Source organism: Myotis brandtii, unplaced genomic scaffold, assembly GCF_000412655.1.
Source record: "Myotis brandtii unplaced genomic scaffold, ASM41265v1 scaffold604, whole genome shotgun sequence".
NCBI lineage: Eukaryota > Metazoa > Chordata > Mammalia > Chiroptera > Vespertilionidae > Myotis > Myotis brandtii.
Window position 1 is genome coordinate 3,134,510 of NW_005370286.1, and position 26,068 is coordinate 3,160,577.

Sequence of the window (26,068 nt, forward strand, 5' to 3'; positions counted from 1 at the left end):
GCGCCGCCTGCGCTGGGGACCTGGGTGCCGGGGACGGGCGGCAGGATGCTGTCCGAGCAAGCCCAGAAGTGGTTCCCGACCCACGTGCAGGTCACGGTGCTGCAGGCCCGAGACCTGAGGCCGAAAGGCAAAAGTGGCACCAATGACACGTACACGATCATTCAGCTGGGCAAGGAGAAGTACTCCACCTCCGTAGCCGAGAAAAGCCTGCAGCCCGTCTGGAAGGAAGAGGCCTCCTTCGAGCTCCCCGGCTTGCTGGTGCAGGGGAGCCCCGACAAGTACATTCTGGTCCTCACACTGATGCACAGGTCCCTGGTGGGGCTGGATAAGTTTTTAGGGCAGGTGGCCATCAACCTCAATGACATCTTTGAGGACAAACAAAGAAGGAAAACAGAGTAAGTTGTGCCATTTATTTGGAATTTGGGGGAGCTTCGCTATGTCTTCCTTACGGATTTTCTGTTCTTGGAAATTATTGGTGTATCTGGGGCATTGGTTTTAGGACTACAGTATATGACCCAGTTTCAAGCACCGTAGTGGCATGACTTGGAAGTAAAAATAGCCCTTGTGAAGAAACAGTTTTTAAATGGCGCCTTCAGGTGGTCCCTTTACTCTCATTTGTGCGAAGTGTTCATCTTAAATGATTATGTTGCACTGGATTGTAAGTGTAAGAAGACTGGATCACAGTGTTGACCAGCTAAAACAACACGTGGGTAAATGGTTGTCTGTCAACATTACACATTTCCAGGAGATGGAATAGCAGAGAACTAAACCTGCCAATATAATGTCATATATCTATGTCGAACTCTGAAGCTGCTAAAGGATCAATGATCAAATTTAGAACTCAGTATGTAATTCAATATTATAATCACAGTGGCCTTTGAGTGCAACCATTTTTTTTTTATAGTAAGAATATCTTAGTGGTGCCTAAAGCCGTTCAAAGAGAAAAAAACATCCTCAACTTGAACACACTAACATTTTCCTTTGAATTTCCAAAATACGGGAGCTGCTGTATTACTTCAGAATTAGTTATGCAAAACCAGTGTGTTTAGATCATATTAAAGGTCATATTGGAGACAATGATTAAATTCTTGTGATGAAATGATGTAATGACACCTTCCAGGAAAATGTGGCTTTTGATATATGACTTTCGAGCTTAGGCTATATATATTCTAATTTAAAAAGCCATAATATAAGTTAACACTGGGATGTTATGTCTTACATTGAAAAATAGTATGTTTTCAGACATAGGTATATTTACCCCTTCCTCAAACATAACTTTTCTGTTCTGAGAGAACATTATAATTGATGGAATTAATGAGAGATCAATATAGGTTGAATTTATGAGAGGAATTGAAATTTAACAAAATAGCCTTGCTGTTTATTTCAGTGATAACTGAAATTTACGCTTTTAGAAACTTTTTTCATAATGGTAATTTTCTTGACACTTATGTTAATTTCTAATTTTAAAGCAACCAACTCTTGTTTTTGCCTATGCGTTTCTTCCTGCAAGCTTTTCTTGATTGGAATTTTTATTTTTATTTAAAAAATTTTTTCATCAGATCTTGACCTAAGATTTAATGCACAGGGTAAAAGGGTGGAGAGATAAGAAATACTAGGCATGTAAGACAAACAGAGGTAAATATTTAGATTAGTTAAGGATATGAAAACATTGTGAGAGAAAGGGTATTTAAAAGTATAAGGTTGAGTATATATCAATGATTTCAATAAAACTGATACCTACAAAGTGGTATTTAGTTTCCTCTGAGGGATTTATCAAATTTAAATTGAAAATGGATAATTATCAAATAGTTTGTTTCAAATTACCAATTTTGGATGACACTATATAATATTCAAAGTGTTTTGAGTGTAAACTTGTAAGTATATTGTAACTTCAGATTTCATACTGCATTGACAGTACTTCTACTGCGATGAATGATGTATTACAGGCCTTCCTCAAATGTAAATTTGCCAAGTGAAAGTAGGCCCAACTGTGAACCCAGAGATTCTGAGGATGAAACAAGCTTTTAAAGTTTCTCCTTGTTTTACTCCTTATTTTTGGCAACATCACAATTATAAAACATTTCGCTGTAAACAGTCATATTGAAGTCTCCCTATAGAAATTCTCTATTGGCTACTATATAAAATTGGTTAGAACTTTTTTGGGGGAAATGCTTTAAAATGTTATCAACAAGGCTTGCGATGTTATTGCATTCGAAGTGATTTTCATGTTATTAAATCCCTAACATTTTCTTTCTTTGTGGATAAATAGGGATTACATATTAGATGAGGTATCTTTATTGGTAAGTTTCTAGATTTTTAATATATTTAATAGTTTCCTTTTGCAGCACAGCTGTGCATGTGGCACAGTAAGAGACAGACTTGAGTCACTGGTGTATTGCAAGAAAGATATTTAATATTCTGCACATTGCTGAACCTTGTCAGCGTATTCCCAAGTGTTTTTTAGAAAACTGGTATGAATGATGAAGGTTACCAGCTGAGTTAGAAGACCCATGAAACTGCTGGGTGTGACACTTTTTACTCTTGACACTGAAGACAAGTATTTACAGCTTGTCTTCCAGTTGTGTCATGATAGGCAAAGAAGTGTGATAGCTAAAACTATTATTTTACTTATTTTTATACCTTGAAGTTAAATACCTTTTTTTTTTTTTTTTTTTTTAAGGAGGTTTGGGGGAAGGGGCCTGTGCCTGTACACTTTGAGCGGAGCATGGAAAAAGAACTGTACCTCCCCCTTTCATGGGTGTCTGGGTTGGTTCTGGCACGAGATTTAAGGAAATAATACAATGTTTAATAATAGAATGGTAAAATTGTTCATGCTGTTATGTAATATCTATTGATTTTTTTTTTTTTTACAACAGAAGTACAGAAGTGGGTGATGTTGATTTTTTTTTTTTTTTTTTTTTTTTCTCGTGAAAAGTAATAACAATCAGAGTCCCCAGAGTTAGGTATGACTCAAACACATGCCGATTTTAGGACTTTTGTGTGTGTCTCCGCAGTGCACCTGCGTCCTGGCCTCTGGCACCCTTACTGCCAATCTTGTCCTATTTCTGACCACACAGCACCAATTGCTTGGGAATAGTTCCCACATGTGTGGTGGTTTTTGAACATGGACCTGTGCCCACTAAAAATTGAACAGAGGCCATATACAGTTTAAATCCAGCACTCAAGAGGTGAAAAAAATCAGCCATTAATCCACTAAGCCCCAAATGCTATGTCTTCATTTTATCTGTTTGAAGCCTGGGAAAACAAGTTTTATCTCTGGGGCGATTTTTGAAGGTCTCATTAAGGCTTCCCTTTCAAAACAAAGCACCTAAAGTTATTTGTCATGCCTCTATTTTAAATTAGTATATTTAAAGTTCTTAGCAGTATTTTGTGGAGGGGATAGGAGGAGGCTGGGGAATACTGTATTTACAGATTGTATTCAAGCACTGACTTGCTCTATTCTTTAAAGCTCATGTAAGTCTTTAGTGTTCCCTACAAAAAAGCAAAACAATGCAGAACCCACACACATGCACACACAGTGTATTATAGCTTGGTTGTTTTAAAATACCATTCTAGAAATAATTCAGTTGACATTTATGTAGTGCAAGGTGAGCTGAGCTGCCTTCATGAAGCTTACACTCTGGTGTAGGATGCCTTGCCTTCTTTGGCTGTCAATCTCCCGATTAAATAGAGTGCCCGTAACATATGGCCAGCTGTGCATTTAATCTTATTAACATATATGGTTCATCAAATATGGAAGAACTTCTGTTTTCATGCAGATGTTATTCATCAGCCTTGGATATTTTCTTTATTGACTTTAACTCAACATTGGAAGTTACTTACATTCTCTGTGTCTCATTTTCCTCATCTCTGAAATAAGGATATTAAAGTAGAAGATTTATTTGTCTTATTTGTAAAATTCTATGAGTTTTGATTACCTTTACCCCCTTTCATTTATTGGGTTATTGTTTTACTTTTTTCTCTGTTTGCTTTGACTTGTTATACATGTAGAAATCCTATATGCTTGGTTTATTTTTGTTTTTTTTTTGGTATATTTCTAACAAAGTGTGCTCACCTATTTTCTGTAAAGTCTGAGATGTTACTGAGTATTTCTGCAGTGTCATTCATCAGAAGTGTTTCTCCCCCATTGAAAATGATTCTATTTTCCAAATTCTAAGTTAGTAACTGGGTATCTAACCTTTTCTCATTTCCAGACTTTTCAAGTGCCCAAGTTTGTGTTCAAGGTTCTGTATTCCACAGAGTTTACTGCTGTCAGTTCTAGCCTCTACATCTTCAGATTTTGCCATTTGCCTCAGATAAAGGATTTTTCTCAGTTTAGGGTATCCGGTTGATGCTTTCTATTATGAAATATTCTTTTATTTTAAAAGTTGCTTGTTTGGGTGCACCTAGATTTTAATTGGCTGAATTGCTTCAAGTTAATTAAGAAAATATTTCTCTTGCATGTGACTTGCTAAAGTGTAGCTGGGATGTAGGTTCTGTGCCAGTTTTCTCTCCTGCCTGGAAAGACCAGTCTTCCACGTGCTGTACAGTAAATATACCTTCTTCTGGCATATCCTGTTAGTAACAATGAGAGAAAGCACTAATGTAAAATTAGACCAGAGCGCCTTTGTAGCTAAGAAAATTTGTTACACTTGATTAGAGCTGTGTTTAAATAATAACCCGTCTGCAGGAATGGATATTGTGCTCCATTGTTAAGTAATGTGAAAACATTGTAGAAACTCTTCTAGACTGGATTTTGCAGTTTTTTGGCTGTTTGCCCTATAGAATGATCACTGTGACACTGACAACTGGAGACTTTCTCATGGGTAAAACTACTATGGAACAAAAGCAAAATAAACTTTGTTTCTTATACATTTTAACAGTGGGCAATGTCACAAGGCGAAGTGACTAATAGCATAAGATTTGGCTCCAATTAAAATAATTTTTATTCACTATTGTCACAGTAGCAATAGTAAATGAAACAAAGATTCTAACAGGAAGCATTTAAGCTTTCTATTTTCTTCAGAAACTCTTTATAAGATTTATTACTATTTGTCACTTCCTGCATTTTATTCATTTTGCATTTTTTACTCAGGAAAAGGCTTTGACCCGTTTTATATTCATCTAAATTACATCATATGCAATTTTCATGATTAATAAACCACATGTAGTGGGCTCCAGTATTAACAAAATTATTTTAATAGTTTTTATGGAAGAAATTTGGGGATGGAACTGTTTATTACTTTATTAAAAATGTGGCCATTTATCATTTTTATAGTGCCTCTAAATGGTTTGTATCAATGAATTCTTTCAAAGTCTGTACTTGAGTGTCTTTTAATTTTAAAAAATGTTTTTAGGCCCTTAGCAACACTTACCCCAGGTGGAAACATAACAGCTCTCATAGGTAAGAATTTTTTTATGTGAATGATTTTCAAATCGTGAAAGAAAAGTTTATCTGAAATCCTTCTCAAACTTACTGGAAACCTACTTCTTCAGTATACATCACATCCAGAGATAGTGGTAAGTTTTTAAAAATTGAACAATGAGTAAAACCAGTAGTACTTTGTCGGACAGAATCTCCTCCGTTGCATAGATTATCTTCGTGTGCTTTACCCGAGAAGATATTTGTATGTAGCCACGCTTGATGTCCTCTCTTCATTACATGTTACAACCCAGTTTTTCCTTCTCTTTAAGGTGGTTTAGATTAGAATCCAAACAAGGAAAAAGAGCCAAAAACAGGGGTGAGATAAAGGTCAATATTCAATTCATGAGGAACAATATGACAGCAAGTATGTTTGACTTATCAATGAAGGATAAAACAAGATCTCCTTTTGCAAAATTAAAAGATAAGATGAAAGGTAGAAAAAATGATGGGACATTTTCTGATACGTCTTCTGCAATCATTCCAAGTTCTCACATGGCGGATGCCAATTCTGAATTTTCAAGTGGTGAAGTACAGATGAAATCTAAACCAAAAAAGCCTTTCCTCCTGGGTCCTCAGCGCCTCTCCTCAGCGCACTCCATGTCTGACTTAACCAGGGCCCACGTGTCTTCTGAGAAACTGAAGCCTGGCACCATTGGCCAAACGCATCTTCTCGGACGCCAGATAGAGCCCTTTGGAGCAGTGCCAGAAAGTGGTAGGTGACATTCTTCCTGAGTGTATCCTCAGTGGCCTGAGATACCCTTCTTAGTTTTTTAAAGTTTAACTTCTAAAATTAAAAAATAAAAATTACAGTTTCTTGGTAGTATTTTCTAAATTTAGTGATCAAATATTTATTGAATACCTACTATCCTCAAAATTGGTAAGTTTATTAAGGGCACAGCCTGTCTGCATTCAGTATTAGATGATGTTAAAAAAAAGCGAGTCCCAGTCACTTTTCATGGCCTGGCTTCTTTTTTTAAAATAATTTTTTTTATTGGTTGAATGATTTCAGAGAAAGAGAGGAGGGGGGGAGGGAGAGAGAGAGAGAAACAGAGAAACATTGATTTGTTGTTCCGCTCTTTTATGCATTTATTGGTTGAATCTTGTATGTGCCCTGATGGGGGATCAAGCCCGAAACCTTGGTGTGTAGGGACAACCCTCTAACCAACTGAGCTACCGGCCAGGGCTTGGCTTGATTTTTTTCTGTTGCTTCTCCTGTCTGGGAAACCTGAAGCATAAATGAATATTCCATTTAATCAGAACGTTTCTAGAAAAAAACCCATGTTCAGAAGTAAGCAAGTAAATTTAATACTAATGATGAAAAAAAAGTCTTTGAGAATTTATGGCACTATCCTGCCAAGCACAACCTCTAACTTTGACATTATAGTCTGTTTTTTTTCTTTCTGAGGTGAGTAAATTCCTGATTGTCTAGCAATATACTAATTATTATTAGCCTACACACTCCAGATTGCTATACCATAGCATTTTAGGCTTGTTTTCTTTGGTTATTTTAAAGGTTAAATCTTTAAATAGCTAATTGCGCTCATTCTAAAAGCAGCAGTATGCACACAGAATGTGTCATAGTGTGATGTAATGTGTGACTGATTATGTACTGACTACAAAATTATTTGCAGGAAGTCTCAAATCTCCACACAGAAGAACATTAAGCTTTGATACTTCTAAAATGAACCAACCTGACCGCAGTGTGGATGAAGGTGCACCGTCTTTCGGAAGACAAAATGACCCATTTACAAATGTGACGGCTTCATTACCCCAAAAATTTGCAACACTGCCAAGGAAGAAAAATCCATTTGAAGAAAGCAGTGAATCCTGGGATAGCAGCATGACTTTATTTTCAAAATCAATTGAAGTAAGAAAAGAAAATAAAAGAGAGAAAAGGGAGAAAGTTAGCCTGTTTGAAAGAGTGACGGGAAAGAAAGATAGCAGAAGGTCTGATAAACTCAACAATGGGGCAGCCGATAGCCCCAGTGACTTGAAATCACCTAATGCGTTTAGTGAAAATCGTCAGGACTATTTTGATTATGAGTCAACTAATCCGTTTACAACAAAATTCAGGGCTTCAAATATAATGCCATCTTCAAGGTAAGCTTACCATGGGGTAAGTTGTGCTATTTGAGAAATATTGTACTTGAAAGTATCAAATACCCCTTTTAAAAATACTTGAATATTCTAAATTCCTTTTATTTAACTTGAAAAAATATTTATCTTATTTTTCTAATTAATTATGGAGTCAGACAATGTTGCAGACATCTTTGGATTTGAACTTTTTATCTTAGAAGGATGAAAGATTCTGATTCCTTACCCTACTTTATTTCTACTTAGTGGGCCAATAGCAGCCCATGGGCTATTCTGTAAGAAATACTGGCTCAGGTATTAATAGTTTTCATAGTAGGTGTTAACTGTCCTCATCAAATTGCTGTGTAGTAGTAGTTTTTATTTGTGAATGTTTATTGGGATTCAGGGACCCTTGTTGGGCACTATAAATACGTCAGAAAACATCAATATAATCATTTATAGTCATAGAAATAATCACTATCATAAAGATTAGATTTGCAAAATCTGAGTTCTCAGTTGTGTAATGGTACTTTTCCCATTTCTTAGTGCAAGTTGGAACTATACACATTTAAGATTATGGATTTTGCAGAAGAGAAAGATGGAATAGCCAATTAAGGAACCTTAAACAAAGAATAAGATGAATTTATTGTGATTTTAAGCAGTTAATCATAGAAGTGCATGGTAGAATGTTTGCCGTGTAACATAGAAGTTTTTCCTGGAGGCACTAATGTATACAGACCTCAGTGGGGATCCTGGCTTAGCAGCTCTATGACCTCTGTAAACCTCAGCATCCCTACCTTTGAAACAAAGAAAATAATTCCTACTTGGTAGGATTGAGTGATGATAAATGATAAAGTATAAGGTACAAAGCCAGGCCCCAAAAAAGGGAACCCATAAATGGTGGCTGCTGTTATGTTATATATTCTGTTGTGTCATATTTTATTTAAGCAGTGCTTAATTTTGTCCCACTATAAATATAAACTACAGCATTGACAGTTAACCCCTTAGACCAGTGGTTCTCAACCTTCCTAATGCTGTGACCCTTTAATACAGTTCCTCATGTTGTGGTGACCCCCAACCATAAAATTATTTTCGTTGCTACTTCATAACTGTCATTTTGCTACTGTTATGAATCATAATGTAAATATCTGATATGCAGGATCTATTTTCATTGTTACAAATTGAACATAATTAAAGCATAATGATTAATCACAAAAACAATATGTAATTATATATGTGTTTTCCGATGGTCTTAGGTGACCCCTGTGAAAGGGTCGTTCGACCCCCAAAGGGGTCGCGACCCACAGGTTGAGAACCACTGCCTTAGACTGTGCTCTCCCACCTCTCTATATATAATCTAACGATTCATTGAAACATGCATTTAAACCTTTCAGAGGGAAGTGTGTATTTCTTTTATTTTCTTTCAGTAATGGGTATTTGCTGTGGCTTTAGAAAGTCCTGGTCAGTTTTCTTTATAGACTATAGAAAAAAATTTATTTTTATCTTATGGCATTAATATTTTAATAAGGAGTCCATAATTTTGATATGCTATTCTTAAATATTTTATTTTGGGATTTTACATAGTGTACTTTACATATTGCATTAAGTCCTAAATTATGGGGGTAAATAGAAATCCATTTGCATTTTTCCCCTTCCTTTACTGAACTTTTTTTGAAGAAGATTGTTGAAAACAACTGTCTAAGATAACTTAGAGATTGGGTAATTTATATTATTTTAGAGTCAAAGAAAATGGGAAATGGTAGGAAAATAATGTTTTAAAATTATGGCAGCATATGGGAAAATAGGTACCCTCAAAGCTACACTGGCCCTACACTTGGGCTATTATTACGTGGACGGCCATTGGTTTTAAAAGCGAGTGTGGCATTTTGCCAGATTTAGGCTTTGTTTTTGGGTTACTTCAATATTAATGCATTTTCTGTACAAATTAGAGCTGTTTCATGTAATATGTGTAAAATGATTGCAAGCATATAAAAACCAATAGATTTTAAAACCTTAAGACTTTCTCTTTTTTATATTCTCTTATCTTCATATTCTGTGAGATGCCAGAATTGAGAACAGAAACATTTGTAAGTTTTGGGGAAGTTACTCTTTTTGTGTCAAAAATCACCTTTGTGGTAAATTTAAAACATTTACAATGAAGTAGCTCTAATTAATAAGATTGAAATAAACAGATCGAGGGAGCGCATGCCATTCCCATTGGGGGAAGCAGCTTTTCCTCGTAGGGAATTTGGGAGGATATGGTGGAGGTAGTTTCGCCTTTACAAAACAGCGGATGCCTGTTTATCGTCCAGTATCACCCCTCAGTTAGAGGGGACATTTTACATTTCTCACATTAGCATCTACAACAAGTGCCTTTTGAAGCTATAGACTCCCATCACTAGGACGCACGCTGTGCATTTTTTCCCAGTAGTGCTAAGTAGATCTCTACTGAGTTTCCTGGACTCCTGTGACAGTTTTGTGGGAATGGGGACGGAGTTGAGGGTAAGATCTGTAGCCGTGGCGCTGAGTTTCTTCTCTGGATCGGCTGGCTCACCTGTGATGGCAGGTGCACGAGGACTGTGTTGTTACCCTCTGAGTGAGTAATGCCATTACAACAGAAGTTTCTTTATGCCAAAAATTTCTAAAGTACCGAGAAACACTTCCTTAGAAGTTCGCGTTTTCATTTCTTAGTGTCAGTAAAATCCACCTGAAGAAATCACCTTGTAAATCACAGAAATCCTGCATTTTGCTTCTGTTTCTGGAATAGATCCCAGGGCCTTGCATAGAACTGATAAGGAAGTGAGTTAGGGTTTTTGTGGGGTTGCTTCAACAGAACAGGGCTCTTTGAACCCTTTCCCTGAGGTGACTGAGTGTGCATCCTCTTCAGGCCCTTCTTGGAGGCCCCTCCTCCTGGAGGGAGGTAGTGAACCTGCAGTGCAGCCTTTTCCTATATGTCTGACTTGCCCTGGCATCACTTTGTTCCCTACCAGACCAGTCCCTCTGCCCCCTCGCACCACCATGAACAGCTGGAGGGCAGCGCCTGCATTTCATTCATTTTTCTGTCCTTAATCTCCAGCATGACGCTTGGTAGGTAGTAGGTGTTAGAAGAACATTTTTGAATAACAACACAGATCAGACCGATTTCCTAAAAGGCTTCTTCCGTTCCCGTAGTCTGCTTGGCGCTCAGTGTGGGCTGCGAGGATCTTTCTGATAGGCCGAAAACGGATCCATAAAGGCAAAGGTGTGCATTTTTATGCACAGCACAACATCGTTAAAAATCTAAGAATTTCTAAGGACTATTGAAGTTTAATATTCATACCCTAAATAGCACATTTCTGGAGCTTATCAGGAACTCTGGATTAGTTAGGATAGGTTATCACCTGTGATAAGCATCCCCAGATGTCAATGGCTAATCACTGTAGACGTTCATTGTTCATTGTTGTCAACCTAATTCACTAAGACAGGGATGATAGGTGGGTGCTCTGCTCCATACAGTCATTCAGGAGCCAGGCTTCTTCTTGTGACGCCCTCCTTTCATACATGACCTCCAGGGTCATGCAGCAGGGAGAGAGAGTGGAGGATCACGTGTGGGACATCTTTATGTGCCAGGCCTGGCAGTGGTGTGCATTGTTCCCATATGTCCCATTGGCCAGAGCTCAGTCCTGGCCCAACCTCAGTACAACCAGTTAAGAGATCGGGTTTAGCTATGACTCTGAGGAAGCTGTATTGGGTGTGGGGAGTTCACAGTACTGTTTGCTGCGGATGCCAGTTCTAGAAGCCTGCATGCTAACACTTGGCATGCTGCAAAACTCGTACTACTTGCACAGATACGTGAAAGTACAGTTGGAATTATCAGCTTATTACTGACATGCAGTTGTTTGTGTTTTAAAATTGCTTCTACTCTTGCTTTTTAATTATAAATCACAGGTAGTTTAGCATCATCAGTATCAACTAATTTGGAGTATGATTAACCCTACAATTTGTAAAGCCCTGCTTTTTTTGCATCAGCAGTATATTGTTTTCCAAAAACAAATACACCTAGATGTTTGTGATACCACTTTCAATAATGTGTTCACACCCATTTTTTTCTTGAACACTGGGCTGTTTTTCCACTGAAAAGTGGAAGTGGGTGGTGAGTTCACCAAAGGACATCCCAGATATATATATTTTTTAACAGATACACCGATAGACCCCAATGGATAGGAACATGTGACCAAGTTCTGGGTTCTTGAAGAATTAGTGGAAGAGATGTACAGCATTTCCAGGACTTGTCCATGAACACCGCCTCCACACTCTCCCACATTGTCCCTCTTTCTCCATACCTAAGTTGGGGGTTGGCAAACAAGACTCAGGGCCCCATTCTGGCTTGCTACCTCTTTCTGTGAATAACATTTTCTTGGAGCACATTTCACCCAGTTTTTTATGGCTACTCTTATGCTAGTTGAGTAGTATAGACAGACTGGCATGCATATTTATTACAAAAATTTATTTATTTATTTTTTTAACAGAAATACTTTCTTGAACCCTGTGCTAGCTGAATGGAAATCTTTGAGAAGGGCAGATTCATAAGATAGGAGCAAGCTGCGTCCCTGAATGCATGGAAGGCCACTAACCAAGGATACCCATTGAGTCTTACCTGAATGATGAACTCTCAGAGTATTAAATTACTGCAATTTTTATTTATTTATTATAGCACTTAGCATTATTATTATTTGGCACTTAGGGCACAGGAGTCATAGTACGTTTTGTTCTGTTCAAGAAAGCCGCCTTCAAAAAAGCTAAGAACCACTCATTTGCAACACCAAACTCTGCTTTCTATTTTTCAAGGCTTATTGTATTTTAGGCTTTTCTCAATTGTTCAACTTTTCTTTTACTATTCGTCCTCTCTGTTCTTGGGAAGTTAATTTTCTTACCTCTCTATCCTGAGGCCCTTAAACATTCCCATCTCCATTCTTTGGCTCAGCGGTAGAATGTACTCTTAACCCACCTGAATGTCCTAAGCCTGTCTATCCTTGATGCTAAAAACTCTTCACTGCCTTTACTTCTTTCTTGATCAGTAAAGTGATGTTTCCCTTCTTTGGATTTCTGCTGATCCAGGAGGACATAATTGCTGCACCATGTTTGTTGTTTCTGGGTCTTAGTCTTCCTAACTAAGGTATATAAGCTGAGTCTTTAGTGCTCATAGAACCTAGAGCAGGGCGTGTCCTCACTGCTAAGCATCAAGAGTTCCTGGGGATTTTTAAAAACTATGATTTGTTGAGCCCTACCTCAGATTGAATTAGAATCTTTAGTGAATGGGTCTGGAATAAAAGTCAACATTTTAAAAACTTCCCACTGATTCTCAGGTGTAAACCTTGCTGATCTAAATTAAATCATCTATTTCACAAGTACATAATGATGAATAGGAATCAGGACTTGTGTTTGTATACTCATAGCTGAACATACAACTTAGTCACATTAGCTTTGCTTGCAGGGTCCTAACTAAGGTAGAGGGCACAGTAAGAAGGTCAGCCTGACGAAACCAGGGAAGTGGAGAGGAGTATGAGCTTTGGCCGAATAGCTAAGGAACATCTGAATTATAGTAGGCATTGAAGGCCGGGCAGAAATTTCCGACTATTAGATACTGATGACATCTATGGATGAATTATTTCTCAGGATTCAGGAAGGACTGAAGAGCACCTAGTTAAGGGAATTAATTAATATAGGAGAAAATTGGTTGTGTAGATCTTCTTCTGAAATTTAAATAATGTAGTTAATAATATAGGCATACCGTGAGAGATGAGCTAATATTTGATGTTAGAGGAGCAGCTTACCGGAGAGCTCAATTATGGGAGATATTTTTACCAGATAATTTTGTTTGGGAATACCCTTCTGTTTGTGACTGGCACAAAGAACATTCTTTTCCACCTCATTGTGTTGTGAGTACCATGTAGCAAACTCTTAGTCGCTCTATGATAACTTAGTGGTATGTTTTTTAATATTATTTTAGTGTTATTGATTTTATTAGAGCACCTATGCATATATTTCCATTTGCAGTGTTTGCTGTGCAAAAACATATCTTCTAATTGTCATCTGTACAAAAACATATCTTCTACTGATGAATTTAGGCCAATCAGTTATTTTTGAGGGCAGTACAGAAATAGTGTCTAAGATCAAGACCTCATATTTATCACTGATATTTTATGATTTTGCATGACAAGTATGCCTTTGGCCTTTGGGATCACGTTGACCTACTTCCCTCTTTCTCTTCTTTCTTCCTTTTCTTTTTTCCTTCACTAGTCAATTCCTGTCTATGGTTGTATAATATATTTCTTAGAAGCTATAAAAATTGGTTACCTAGACTGTATTTAAACGTGTTTCTAATTTTCACAAATCAAAAAAATCACCATAGGCTTACATTAAGTAACCATTGTTAGGAAGTTATATAGCATGTCCATAAAAAAATGATGACTGTTTACTGTAGGCTTACATTTTAAAAGTTATAGTAAACAAATGATCCTAAAGAAAAGATGCTATTCTTAGTTTTAAAACCTTCCTTTTTATAATGCTCCTTATGGAGATTCTTTTCTTATATAAGTTGAAAGCTCTGTCTTTGGCATAATAAACCTTAAGACGTACAAGGTTTATTTTAATAGCAATATTTTTGTTCATATTTGTCTAATATTGAAGATAATTTGCCTGACATTCATGGCAGGCTGTAAATCTTTTACACATCGGAAAATTTGTAGCCTTATTTATGAGGTAGAAAATAAAAACTTTGAGATGACTTTTTAGACCCATTAATCCATTAATGCCCGGGGATTTACAGAATGTATCTAATGAAGCCGTGACTGGGAACATGAAGTATGCAGTGTGATTAGTTCCCACTAACTAGAACTTTATGTTTAACTCCCCAGATACTACTTGAAACTTTTTTACCCTTTGTGGTCCTAATACTCATTATAATAGTCTCATTAATTGGCACATCTCCCAATGGGTTAATTTGCAGATACCTACCATGCCGTCCTTTGGCTAACTCACTAATGCAAATTGATATTTATAGACTTCAAAATTGAAAACAAAAAAAGCTCTGTAACAAAAAAGACAAACTTTGCTAAGTTGTTATTATTTTGAGCTGAGAGATTGAGATACAGAAAGACTCTGTGAGAGAAGAAAACAAGCCAAAAAAAAAAAATCCACAAAAACTACTGTAGGCTAATAAACTGATGTGAAAATTTCTCAATTTACAGCGCTTGACAGGTGCTAAAAGAAAAGCATCTTTAATTTTAATGTGTTGTTAGGACCTCTTTAGAGAGACTGTACAAGTTATTAACAAGGTCCTCTGAGACAGGAGACGGGTAATTAACAAGACCTATGGAGATATAGTTTAGGTAATTAACGAGCTCTTAGGCACTGGACACAGGATAACACATAGTGAGTCCCATAGTTAAAGAGAACAGGTTGTTATGATATGATCAAATACAAGATAGAGCATGGAAGTCCTCTTGAGATTTCTGATAGGAAAGTATTAAAATTATATTCCAGTGACCCCAGCTCACCAAGTTTTGTGAATCAATATGTAAATTTTTTGGGGGGGTTTAACTTTTAATACATTATTTGAGAGGATTATTTCTGTGTCAAATCCAACAAACAGGAAAGCTTCTTACATGTAGATTAATAATCTTTGTTAATTGTCATTAGTGAACATGTGTATTTTAAGAATAATACATTGGAAAGACAAAAATTATATGTTTCTGAATTGTTTTGGATATTTATTGTTCTGTTTATTTTTTCATCTCTGGCCTGTTGTCAAAAATTGCCTATTCCAAGTTGACCTTACTTTTCTCATCCATGTGAAAACTGTCAGGATCCAGGCCTGAGAAGAGACTGCCCTTCAACACTTTGGTTTTTAACAATACGCACAGGTCCTCCAGTCATGCTCCTGTGGTACCTTCAAGTCTGAGACTTGTTCTTCCCAATTTCAAATATTTGATCTAGTTATTTCCTGTGTAAATTTGAAATTGTTGGGGTGTGAATCGAGTTTTGATTCAGAAAACTCCTACATCAGCAAACCCTTATTATAAACATTTTATATTCTACTAGAGGCCCGGTCCACGAATTCATGCATGTGTGGGGTCCCTCGGTCTGGCTGGCGATTAAGGCCGATTGGGGCCGTCTTGCCCAATCCCAGTCAGGGCCGGGGATGGGGTTGTGGGGGTGGGTCAGCAGGAGGTTGGCCAGCTGGCAGGGGGAGGGGCAGTAGGGACTGCAGGAGGTTGGCTGGCTGCAGAAGGTTGGCTATGGGAGCACACTGACCACCAGGGGGCAGCACCTGCGCTGAGCATCTGCCCCCTGGTGGCAGTACACGTCATAGCTACTGGCAGTCATCCGGTCATCCAATCGTAACAGTTGCTTAGGCCAGTGGTCGGCAAACTGTGGATCATGAGCCACATGCAGCTCTTTGGCCCCTTGAGTGTGCCCACGAAGTTTCAATCGCACTATACGCGCGCGCACGCACGTGGTATTTTGTGGAAGAGCCACACTCAAGGGGCCGCAGTTTGCCGACCACTGGCTTAGGCTTTTATATATATAGATAAAGACTAAGTATATAAAGAAAGCCCTTGCAGGCCTTCTGCTTTATTCTCTTGCTTCCTCACAGTGTGGCTAGGTCAGTCCAGCAACATGATTTTTTCCCCCACCTCAGATTTGGTGATGAGATGATGTTTTCATTTTCATTAGTTTTGAAATATTTACTATATGCATGGAAATCAGAGGTTATGAAGATTGAAATCCTGCTCTTAGAGCTCATAGAAGCAGGCATGTAAATATTAGGTCTGAATTCTCTGCTAAGAACTGGACATGATATAGGTATTGGAGAACCATGAAAGATTTTTAAATTGGATTGTAATGTGATCAAAGTAATATCTTACAGATAGCCCTGTACCATGGGGGATCTGCTGGGGTCAGGAGTGGAAGGAAGAGTGAAGGACTTGGGGCAGGAAAACGGGTTAGGAAATTAGTGTGATGGTTGAGGTGAAAGCTGATGGCGGTCCCTTAGCAGTGAGGATGGAAAAGAAGAAAACATCTCTGAGATATTTTTCTGGTCTAAAATAGGGCTTAACCATTCTACTTTTGTGTGTATATGTGGAGGGAGTAGAGGGGATTGGTAAAGAAGAAACAATGAGAATTATTCCAATGATATGTGTCCTCAATTGATGCCCTGCCTGTGGTGAAACACAGCATTATAAAGATTATTACAGCGATGTCAGGTCTGTAGCCTTTTGAATCAAACTTGGCATTTTAATCTTGATGGAGAGGTTTGAGGTTTTTGTTTTTAATAAGATGTTCTCTTGTTTAGAGGTTGTGTGTGTTTTTTTAGAAAATAGGAATTATGTGTTTTGAGCTGATTGAGACAAGTTAAGCTAATATCAACATGGTAATAGCTCTGGAGAGGTTGATTTTTAATACTTGAAACACACTTTGGCTTCTTTGAACAGAAGAATGCAAATTTCTGTAATCGCTTATGGATTCAATGCATTTAAAGTGTGTTCACCCTCGCATTGTAATTACTGCATGCATTTCTCTCCAGTGGTTTTGGCTTTACTCAGTCCCGTGTTGGACCTCTTTTGTCAGTTTCTCACTAAGAGAATGACTTCTGTTTCTTCTGTGTGCCCCGCCTTCCCAGGCCTCCTGCTTCCGTGTTCAGAACATTTCCTTTTGGGCCTCTATAACCATATCACCTGTGATTACTTTTCTTCATAACAATAAGCTTTAACTTTTGGAAAACAGGTACTGTTTCCATATATTTAATATATGGTGGGAGTGTTACCTGTGCCAGGCTGTTCTAAGTAGCTGCTGCTGGTAGAAAATAAAGCGGTTAACTTGATTATGAAATGATTTTTCTTTTTTGCGTTTGTCTAGTGTCTAAGAACGTTAGGATCCAGACATTTGAATCCTTGAGCTTAAATTTTAAAGATAAATTAGGGCTCTTTGATTTGATGTGTTACATATAATATAGTATAATATTATTATGTAACAATAATTAAATAGAAATATATAAATATTAAGATATATAAATATTTATTACATATTAAGTATTATACATCAAATACATGTTTTTATGTATTTTATATATATTTTTAAGCTTAGAGCTCTTTCTGACAAAAGTGCTAATACCTCTTAAATAGCAATTACATGGATCAGCTTGGCCTAGAATGAAACTGGCCAGCGTTTAGAGCTGTTTTAACAGACACGTATGTCAGCTCTATTAGGGCTGGGCTGAGTGGGTTGAAGCGATGGTTCGTAAAGAACTGGTGGCCGCACAGGCTGGGCAGAGGGAAGTGCACAGTGGCCTGTAATCCAGGCAGTGACTGTTGAACACGGTGCTTGCTGAGGGAAGGTACAGTTTGCTCAGAATTTGGGAAATGCTTCTTTAAGGAAGAGGCCTTTGAGCTTGTTCTTAACCATAGACAATGATTTTATAAGATAGGGAATGAGTAAGAGAGTTATTTCAGTAAATAGCAGGAAAGCATTAAAATTGTGAAGGAAGATTTTATAAATAGGGACTACGTTAGCACTTTACCAACCACTTAGTAATTTCACCATTTCTTTTCTAGTTGGAGTCATGGAGCTATATATACTCCATGTCTGTCATTCCCCAAGGAAGTATGTTGCTACTTTAGGCGACCAAGGAGCCAATTAGGGGGGTGCCCTGCCGCACCTCTGCATTGAAACCTCTTTGTTACGGAGCCTGGTGCGGGAATGGGGGTGCTCAGGTTAATCACATATTTTGTTTACTTGAGGTGTACATTATATATTTTTTCATATAGATTATTTTTAAATAAAATACCCAAACTAAATAAAAAATGTAAACATCCATAATTTAATATTTGATTCAGAAGATCTTTTTAACTTCTTCCACCCATGGATTTTACAGAATAACATGAAAAAAAAATATATATATAGTAATATAATATTCAGGTTTTGGAATCAGTGTGGTGTGGATTTGAGTCTGTTGAATAGCTGGGTGATCTTACTCGCCCCTGAGCCTTACTGTTGTTCAGTGTTACATGGGATAAAACTACCTTGGCGTTATGCAGGGGCATGAACACTGTGCCAGGGGAGCGTTTGCCACAGGGTGAGCCTGGAAACAGTGGCTCTCTGTGATTTTACTGCACAGCATCTACAGAATCACTTTACGTTAAGTGAAGTTATTAGTAACAAAATACTCTCAACTTTAAAAAACTTAAATGCAAGTGGAATTTAGGAGCTGACCAATAAAGGGTATACATTTGGAAGAAAACAATAAACTTGATAGATTTTCTAGTTTCTTTCAAGATATATGTTTAGTAATAATCTTTGATGAAATAAACCAAACTACATTGAAATTTAGTAAAAGTAGAAAACTTATTTTGTTACTATACAAGGCAAAGGTATTATACCTACTATTGCTATAAATTCCTGTGTTTAGAAATTCTTGCATAGCACGAGTAAGGACAGTGTGTGGTAGATTTCTAAGTTTTGGCTCTGTCTTAAAGCATGCTGACTAGTTCCTAAACTCATGTGCTGAGCTCAGATTAAATTGTGAAAGAGGACATCATAGCTTCCTCTCCAGAACTTAGCCTTGTCTCAGATACAGAGCCAGCTTGGCCAGGGGCATTGTGGGCCCTCTGTCCTTCTGTGCCGAGTCCAGCAGGACCCAGGGGCAACTTGCCTCATTCCTGCCCTCATGGAAGAATTACTTCTGCTCAGGTTGTCCTCATTCTTTCCTCAGGAAAAAGCTGATCAAGGGCACTGGGTTGGCCTGGCTCATACAGAAACAGAGCCTATGCTGGGTCTGGCCCTGGTAGGGGCCTGGTGCCTTGTTCTCATCAAACCTTTCCAGCTTTACAGTTTTGCTTCTAAAATGAACAACTTGATTCCCACCTCCATTCCCATCCCCAACTCCAAATAGACTAGTGCAGCGGTCGGCAAACTGCGGCTCGCGAGCCACATGCAGCTCTTTGGTCCCTTGAGTGTGGCTCTTCCACAAAATACCGACTTCTGCGCATGGGCCATGAAGTTTGGCTCGCGAGCCGCAGTTTGCCGACCACTGGACTAGTGGACCTATGGCAGGCAGTGGACCAGGGTCTACTCAGAGGAACGGGGTGAACACAGCCTAACTTCTCAGAGTGACAGTATTCCTAAAGATTTGGGGAGAAAGATTCTTTTTTTTATCAAGAGAAAGACATATGATTGTAGTTAGAGTGAAAAATGCAAAAATGTACCTGAAGTTTTAAGTTGAATTTGAGATGTCAAGGAAATTTTATGCTGTTGCAGATGTATTCTCATGTATTACGGTGCGAAAGAGAAAAATGAGAAGCTTAGTTTTAAATAAATGGAGAACTGTTGGAATTCATAGGGCTTATGTTGGACAATTTGTGAATCATTTGGTTGATTTATATTTAAAATAATTACTTCTTTTCTAGAATAGTAAGTTAAACTTGATTGAATATAATGCCTTAATTTCGTAAATATCTTGAAATCGTTACATTTTAGGACCTTTTCACCAATATATTTGTTACTGTTAAGATAGAAAAGCAGCTAGGTCCAAATCTGCTGTCCATGATCTTTGGTGTCACTGACCATAGTCATTAATTGTCTTGCCTGTGAGATCTCTTGAGAGATGTCCTGTGAGACTATTAATAAGTCAATTACTGTTGATCCCCATAGACATATCGTATTAGGTTCTGTTTTGCTATTCATGTATTTAGTGTGCTTGCCCAGACCCAAGAGAGATAATGTAGTACTTTAATCTATATCATTAATTTGACTTGGTACTGATTTTTCTTTTTTTCCTAAAAAGAAAGGGAAAGAGACAATATGGAGTTACACCTTGCCTCTAAAGCCCTGTCTGCTTGTGAAATAAACCGAATTGAAACGTACAAAAGGTTGTATTTACTAGTGGAAATTCTCTTTGGACACTTCATTTCTTTGGGTTTTTATAAAGAGGATCATTCAAGAACATTTCTTGAACTCCTTAACTTCTTTAAACTCTATTGAACTTCTACGGAATAAATGTTTTTAGTATTTTTCCAGAAAAATCTCAAGCTAATCTGTATTGCGGTCAGATACCTAAACTGGTGGATTTGGTTGGTGAAATGCATAAAGTAGGTAGTTGAGTTGACTTTAGTGGAGTCACCTTTCAATTCATATTGGCAGTTGTATCAGAATAATTCTTCCTATCTTAAAAAGAACTGAAAAAAATCCATTAATATACTGTCAGGCCTAGATATACAGTAAGTAATAGTTATTATTCAGAAAAAATCATTTCCTCTCCTCTGGCCACTTTATATCTTGTTGTTGAAACTTTTATCGACCTTCCATTGATTTACTCAGTCGACTCTTAGCTCAGCTTTTACACATTTTTACTAAGCACTGGCTATTCATTTAGTCAACATACCTTTGTTAAGCATCTGCCATGATGCTCTAAGTATTGTCACATGCGGGGACTGAAAAGGTTAATGAGATATCATTCTTTCTTCAAGGAGTTTATAGAAGAAAGGGATTAAGATTCACAAAAGGCAGACTTTTTAAAAATTTATTTTAGTGAGAGAGGAAGGAAGAGGGGGTGGGGGGAAAGAGGGAGAGAGGGAGAGAGAGAGACATCGATAGGGTGCCTCCTGTCTGGGGATCAAACCCTCAACCTAAGTATGTGCCCTGACCAGGAATCAAACCTGCCACTTTTTTAGGTATACAGGTCGATGCTCCAACCAATTGAGGCATCTGGCCAGGGCCACAAAAGGCAAAGTTTAAGAAAAATAAAATTTAGAGCAGTTTTAGGTTACAGCAAAATTGAGTGGAAGGTACAGAGATTCCCATGTATTCCTACCTCCACACATGCATAGCCTCCCCCATTATTAATATTCCCCACTAGAGTGGTGCATTTGTCACAACTGATTGACCTATATTGACACATTATAATTATACAAAGCCCATAATTTACATTAGGGTTCTTGTATATTCTATGGGTTTCGACAAATGTATAATGACATGTGTCCACCTTTATGTATTATAAAACCTTATTGATTACTGTTCCTTTGAAAACTTAATAACTGTGTTACCTGGAGTAAGCTTCTTAACTTTTCTGTGCCCGTTTGGTCTTCTGTAAATGGAAGTAAAAAGTAGCACCTCATGGGATTGAGTTAACATTAACATGTAAAGTGCTCAGAAAGACACCTGGTAGGTCCCACAGTTAAAAATCCAATAAATATCTGTTGTTGTTGGGCCTATGTCTTTTTTATTCTCCCTTGCTTCACTGTCAATGGGGCATTTTCCTTTTCCTCTCTTCAGACTCATTAAAGGTGCTGTTATGTTCTGTTACAGTTGTTTATACCCCTCCCCCAGCTACATTTGTCACCAAAGTGAAGCCTCGGGTCTCCAGAGCCCACTCTCTGAGTGAAACAGGAAGATCAATGGGATGCTCCCCTTTGAACATAATGAATGTCAGGAGTTCTTCTGTGATAGGTTAAAGTTGTACTTATCCCCATACACAGTAAGGAATGACTGGTGCTCAGTGTTACTCCTCGCTCCTTCCCCTCATGGTCCCCCAGCCAGGTGGGACGCCTCCTGGAGTTTTCAAATAACTTGAATCCACTTATTAAATACAAAATGGATCAAGTGTGTAGACCAAAATGCACTTACCTTTATGGGGCCTAGAAAGAGAGGCATTATGGAAGATGTAACAATACTTGTTCTTAAATGCCTTCCAAAGAGCTCCCCGTGTTACTGCGACTTCTCATTGAAGGACTTCAACCCCGAGAGCCAGGAACCTGCAGTTTGCATTGTCTTATACTAACAAGACTGTGAATCAGTTTTATTAGATCTTTGTTCTTCTGTGGGTTTTTATTTTTATCTTGACAAGCACTTCATACTCCTTTTACTCTCATTAGTCCCTTCCCTGTCTTAGGAATTCTCGCTCCAAATGATTGTATTTATGTTTTTAGAAGAGAAAAGGAACGACAGAGAAAAAGACTCTGGTCGTTGCCAAATGCAGCCGGGATTTCTGCAGCGGCCGGTTTCACCGCTTTAGGAGCTTGGTTTGCTGTCCTGACCTATCTGCTGGAGGAGACCAGTCCACAGTGAAAATCGAAGGACAGTTTCAAGTTCTCACCAGCTTACTTATGTCTTTACTCAGTATTTATTCTGCAGAATAAATCAATAAATGTTATAGGAGAGATACTAATGATTCCTTAAAATATACACAAGTACTATTAATTTCAAAATTTAAAATTAGAGTTTACTTAGAAAAAATTATTTAAATTTGGAAATAGCACAGAGTGAAAAATAAGTTTTTACTTAAGAACTTTAGAATGTTAAGGTAAAGCATTTTCTTAGTTTAAAAATCTTTTTAAAATATGAATTTAAAATATCTGTATCAGCTTAATAGTTACTTTAAAATCCCCTGCTACCCCCATACTCCTTCAGTTCTGATTTCTAAAACAATTTCTTTTAATTGTGAAGTTTAACTTTGCCTGAAGTTCTTTCAGTGTGAGCATGTCTGAGTTCATTTTCTACCTGATTAAGAACACCATGTTCCTTAACCTGTCAACAGCTCAGTTGAGCAGTCAGACTGTATTATTCAATATCTTGTGTGACATGAGGACAGAGTCCAAAGGGAAAGATATCACAGATTGGTGCCACACTTCGGTAAATAGAGACATTTTATTTTTCACCAAGCTAATTCAATCCAGTTCAGTTAACTCTTTTTCCCCCCTTAAGGAAGGATCAAAAAACAGCGTGAATGCCTGAGTCCGTCATCTGTGTGACACGTCAGTGTGTGACTATAAAGCCGACCACGAGGGAGGGGTTCCGCCTTTAGACTTGAGACAATGCCCCATACAATTGCCCTGAGCCCAGACCTGCCCTGGGGATTGCTGAGTGGCAGAGGGCTCCGGTTACAGGCAGGTAGGATGGGAAATAGTGGGGCTCGCTGCACCCGGCACGGCACCCTTTTCCCTCCCCGCTGCGACCTGTTCAGTCTGATCTTTCTAATAATTCTCAGGCGTGCTTCAGGCTGTCACTGAGTTTCACTTTAGCTCCAGAGGCCACAGCCATCGGACATTACGTATCGCTAGTTTTATGATCTTGATAAAATCTTTGTCCTACATGTCTGTTTCTTAAAAGCCCTTATCCCAATAAATCTAATACCAGTATTTCTATTTCTCAGTTCACCGATTTCTTCCTGAGACATACTGCAATTTATACAGTCTTAATATTGTTTATTCTTCAAGGATGTAATGGGATGGATAATGCTACTGCCCATGAAATGTTTAAATAACATTATGAAAGAAGACTGAAAGTACGAAACATTGTCGCCCGATGGATCAGGTCTAAGAGCCTCATCTTTGCATCAAACCCTTCAAGGGCTCCTCCCCCTGCTGCCTTGTGTTCCAGTCTCTTTGATGTCCACTGTGAACACCGCTTTCTAGCGGCCCCAGGCTGCGCCCTCTGTTTTGAGAGTCCTCCCTCTCTGGCTGCCAAACCGATTCTTCATGTCATTGAAAATCCTACTTCTCCATGGACTCAGGCCTTCCTGGACCAATTGCTGCAAAAGGGCACTTCTTTCCACTACAGGGTCTGACAGTGTCACTCACAAGGGTGCTGTCCCCAACCTCCCCCGAGTGCAGCTGGATGGATCATGCGCTTGCCCAGAATGCTGTGAGGTGCACTTTCTGGTCAACCCACGTGGCTGGTACATTCAGGGCTTCGCAGTGTAACCCATGCTCACTGTGGGCAGGGGCCAGAGCTGTGACTGTGCCACAGGTAGGAGGACAGGTCCCAGAGCCAGACACTCCATTGCCAACTATGACCACACACAAGTCACCACACCTCCTTGTGGCTCTCGTGTCCTCATTTTGAAAATGAAGATGATTATATCACAATAAATATAACACCAGGATTCCTATTTTCTGAATGTACTCTGAATGTAAAAGCTTATTTTTTTACTCTGTGGTATTTCTACATTTAAATAATTTTTCTAAGTAAGCTAATTTAAAATTTTGAAATTAATACACTGAAATACGTTTTAAGGAATCATTATTATCTCTCCTATAACATCCACTCTTGATTTATTTTGTAGAACAAATATTGAGTAAAGAAACAAATAAACTGGTGAGAACTTGAAACTGTCCTTCAATTTCTCTGATGTACAACCTACCTTAAGGGTTGTGAAGATTAAATGAGTTAATTTTGGGAAAGTGCTTAGAACAGTAGCTGACACAGTTCGAGTGCTATGTAAATATTTATTAAATAAAATAATATGTTGAACATGTCCTGTCTGCCAGTCACTGTGCTAAGTGTTTGACATGCTAACTAAGTCAGTCTTCACAGTCGACTTGTATGGTAGATCCCCATTTTACAGAGGGAGGAACCCAGACAATCAGAGTTAAGTAACTTGCTCAAGGTCACACAGCAATTACAGGGCAGAAGCAGGCTTGAATTCACACCTCCTGGTCCCAGGGCCCTCAACCGCTTCTCTGCTTGTACCCACTGTGCTGTACTGTGAAACCTGAATGCGGGCATTTTGTCTCGGAGCTGGTCACAGTCAGATGGAGAGAGAGGCAGCAGAATGTGTTTCTTGACCTGTTGGAAGACCGCTCGCTGTGAGATAATGGCGCAAGGAGAGGTTAGTCCCCCTGGACCCTGATGTTGACCACATTGGGTTGAGAATCCGAGAGGATGGGAACCCCATGTGTTAGCAGCTGCTACCATGGCAGCCTAGGCGGAGGACTACTCCATGATAATGTCTTTTTGGATTTTGTTTTGTTGTTTTTTTTTAAGCCACTCTTTTTGTCAGACTCGTGAGACTTTCCGGTACAGTGGTCTAGTCTGGGACCATATAGAACACAGTAAAAATGATGAGATACAGGCAATGAGTCAGCCGCCTCTGTCTGTAAATGGTGCATTATAGGTATTTAAAACATATTCCAGTATTTTCTGCCAAATCACCCAGCTCTACTGAAATGCTCAGTTTACCCATAGGAGTCCTAGCTAGAGGTCAGCCACCAGTTCTGAAGCGAGCACTACAAATCTTAGTCATAACAAGTGAAACCTTGGCTCTATGAGAAATTCCTTTGAGGTGGCTGTCCATGGCCTGTATGCTCTGTAGATTTACAGCTCGGGGTGTGTACCTGTAATAATAGATTATTTTCCGGATGTTATAATCTAGTGTCCAGACTGCGTGCACACAGTCCAAAGTTTTGAAAGTGAATTTCTTCAAAGGATTCCAATGATTTGGCTGATAAAGCACAGATAACGTGAAAAATATATTTTACTGTTAAGTCTTTTGGGGGAGGTATAAAAAGGCTCCGAGGACAGTCATGCTTTGTAGTGGTTAGCAAGGCTAATACTCTTAAGTGCCGGGTAAAAATTAAACTTGAATAGCAATGATGAAATATTGACTCATCAGATGGCTTTGAAGTTTAGCTTCTTTTTGGTTGCAGTGCCCTTCCTAATGGACATGTTTCAGAGAAGAAAGTGATGATAGCACTCAGCCGGGATGTTTTCTTACCCTCTGTACAGAAGAAATCCTTTTTTGGGGGGGGGGGGGCC

The 26,068-nt window shown here is 38.4% G+C and overlaps 1 protein-coding gene across 1 annotated transcript in view; it reads left to right on the forward strand.

Moving 5' to 3' along the window:
• RAB11FIP2 (RAB11 family interacting protein 2 (class I)) overlaps nucleotides 1-26,068 on the forward strand; it is a gene marked incomplete at its 5' end in the record, with an annotated part of 33,985 nt that continues 7,917 nt past the window's right edge. The window contains 3 exons of the mRNA XM_005879683.2: nucleotides 1-395; nucleotides 5,695-6,137; nucleotides 7,057-7,525. Coding sequence (XP_005879745.2) covers nucleotides 1-395; nucleotides 5,695-6,137; nucleotides 7,057-7,525 — 1,307 coding nt within the window. The remainder of the gene's footprint in view (nucleotides 396-5,694; nucleotides 6,138-7,056; nucleotides 7,526-26,068) is intronic.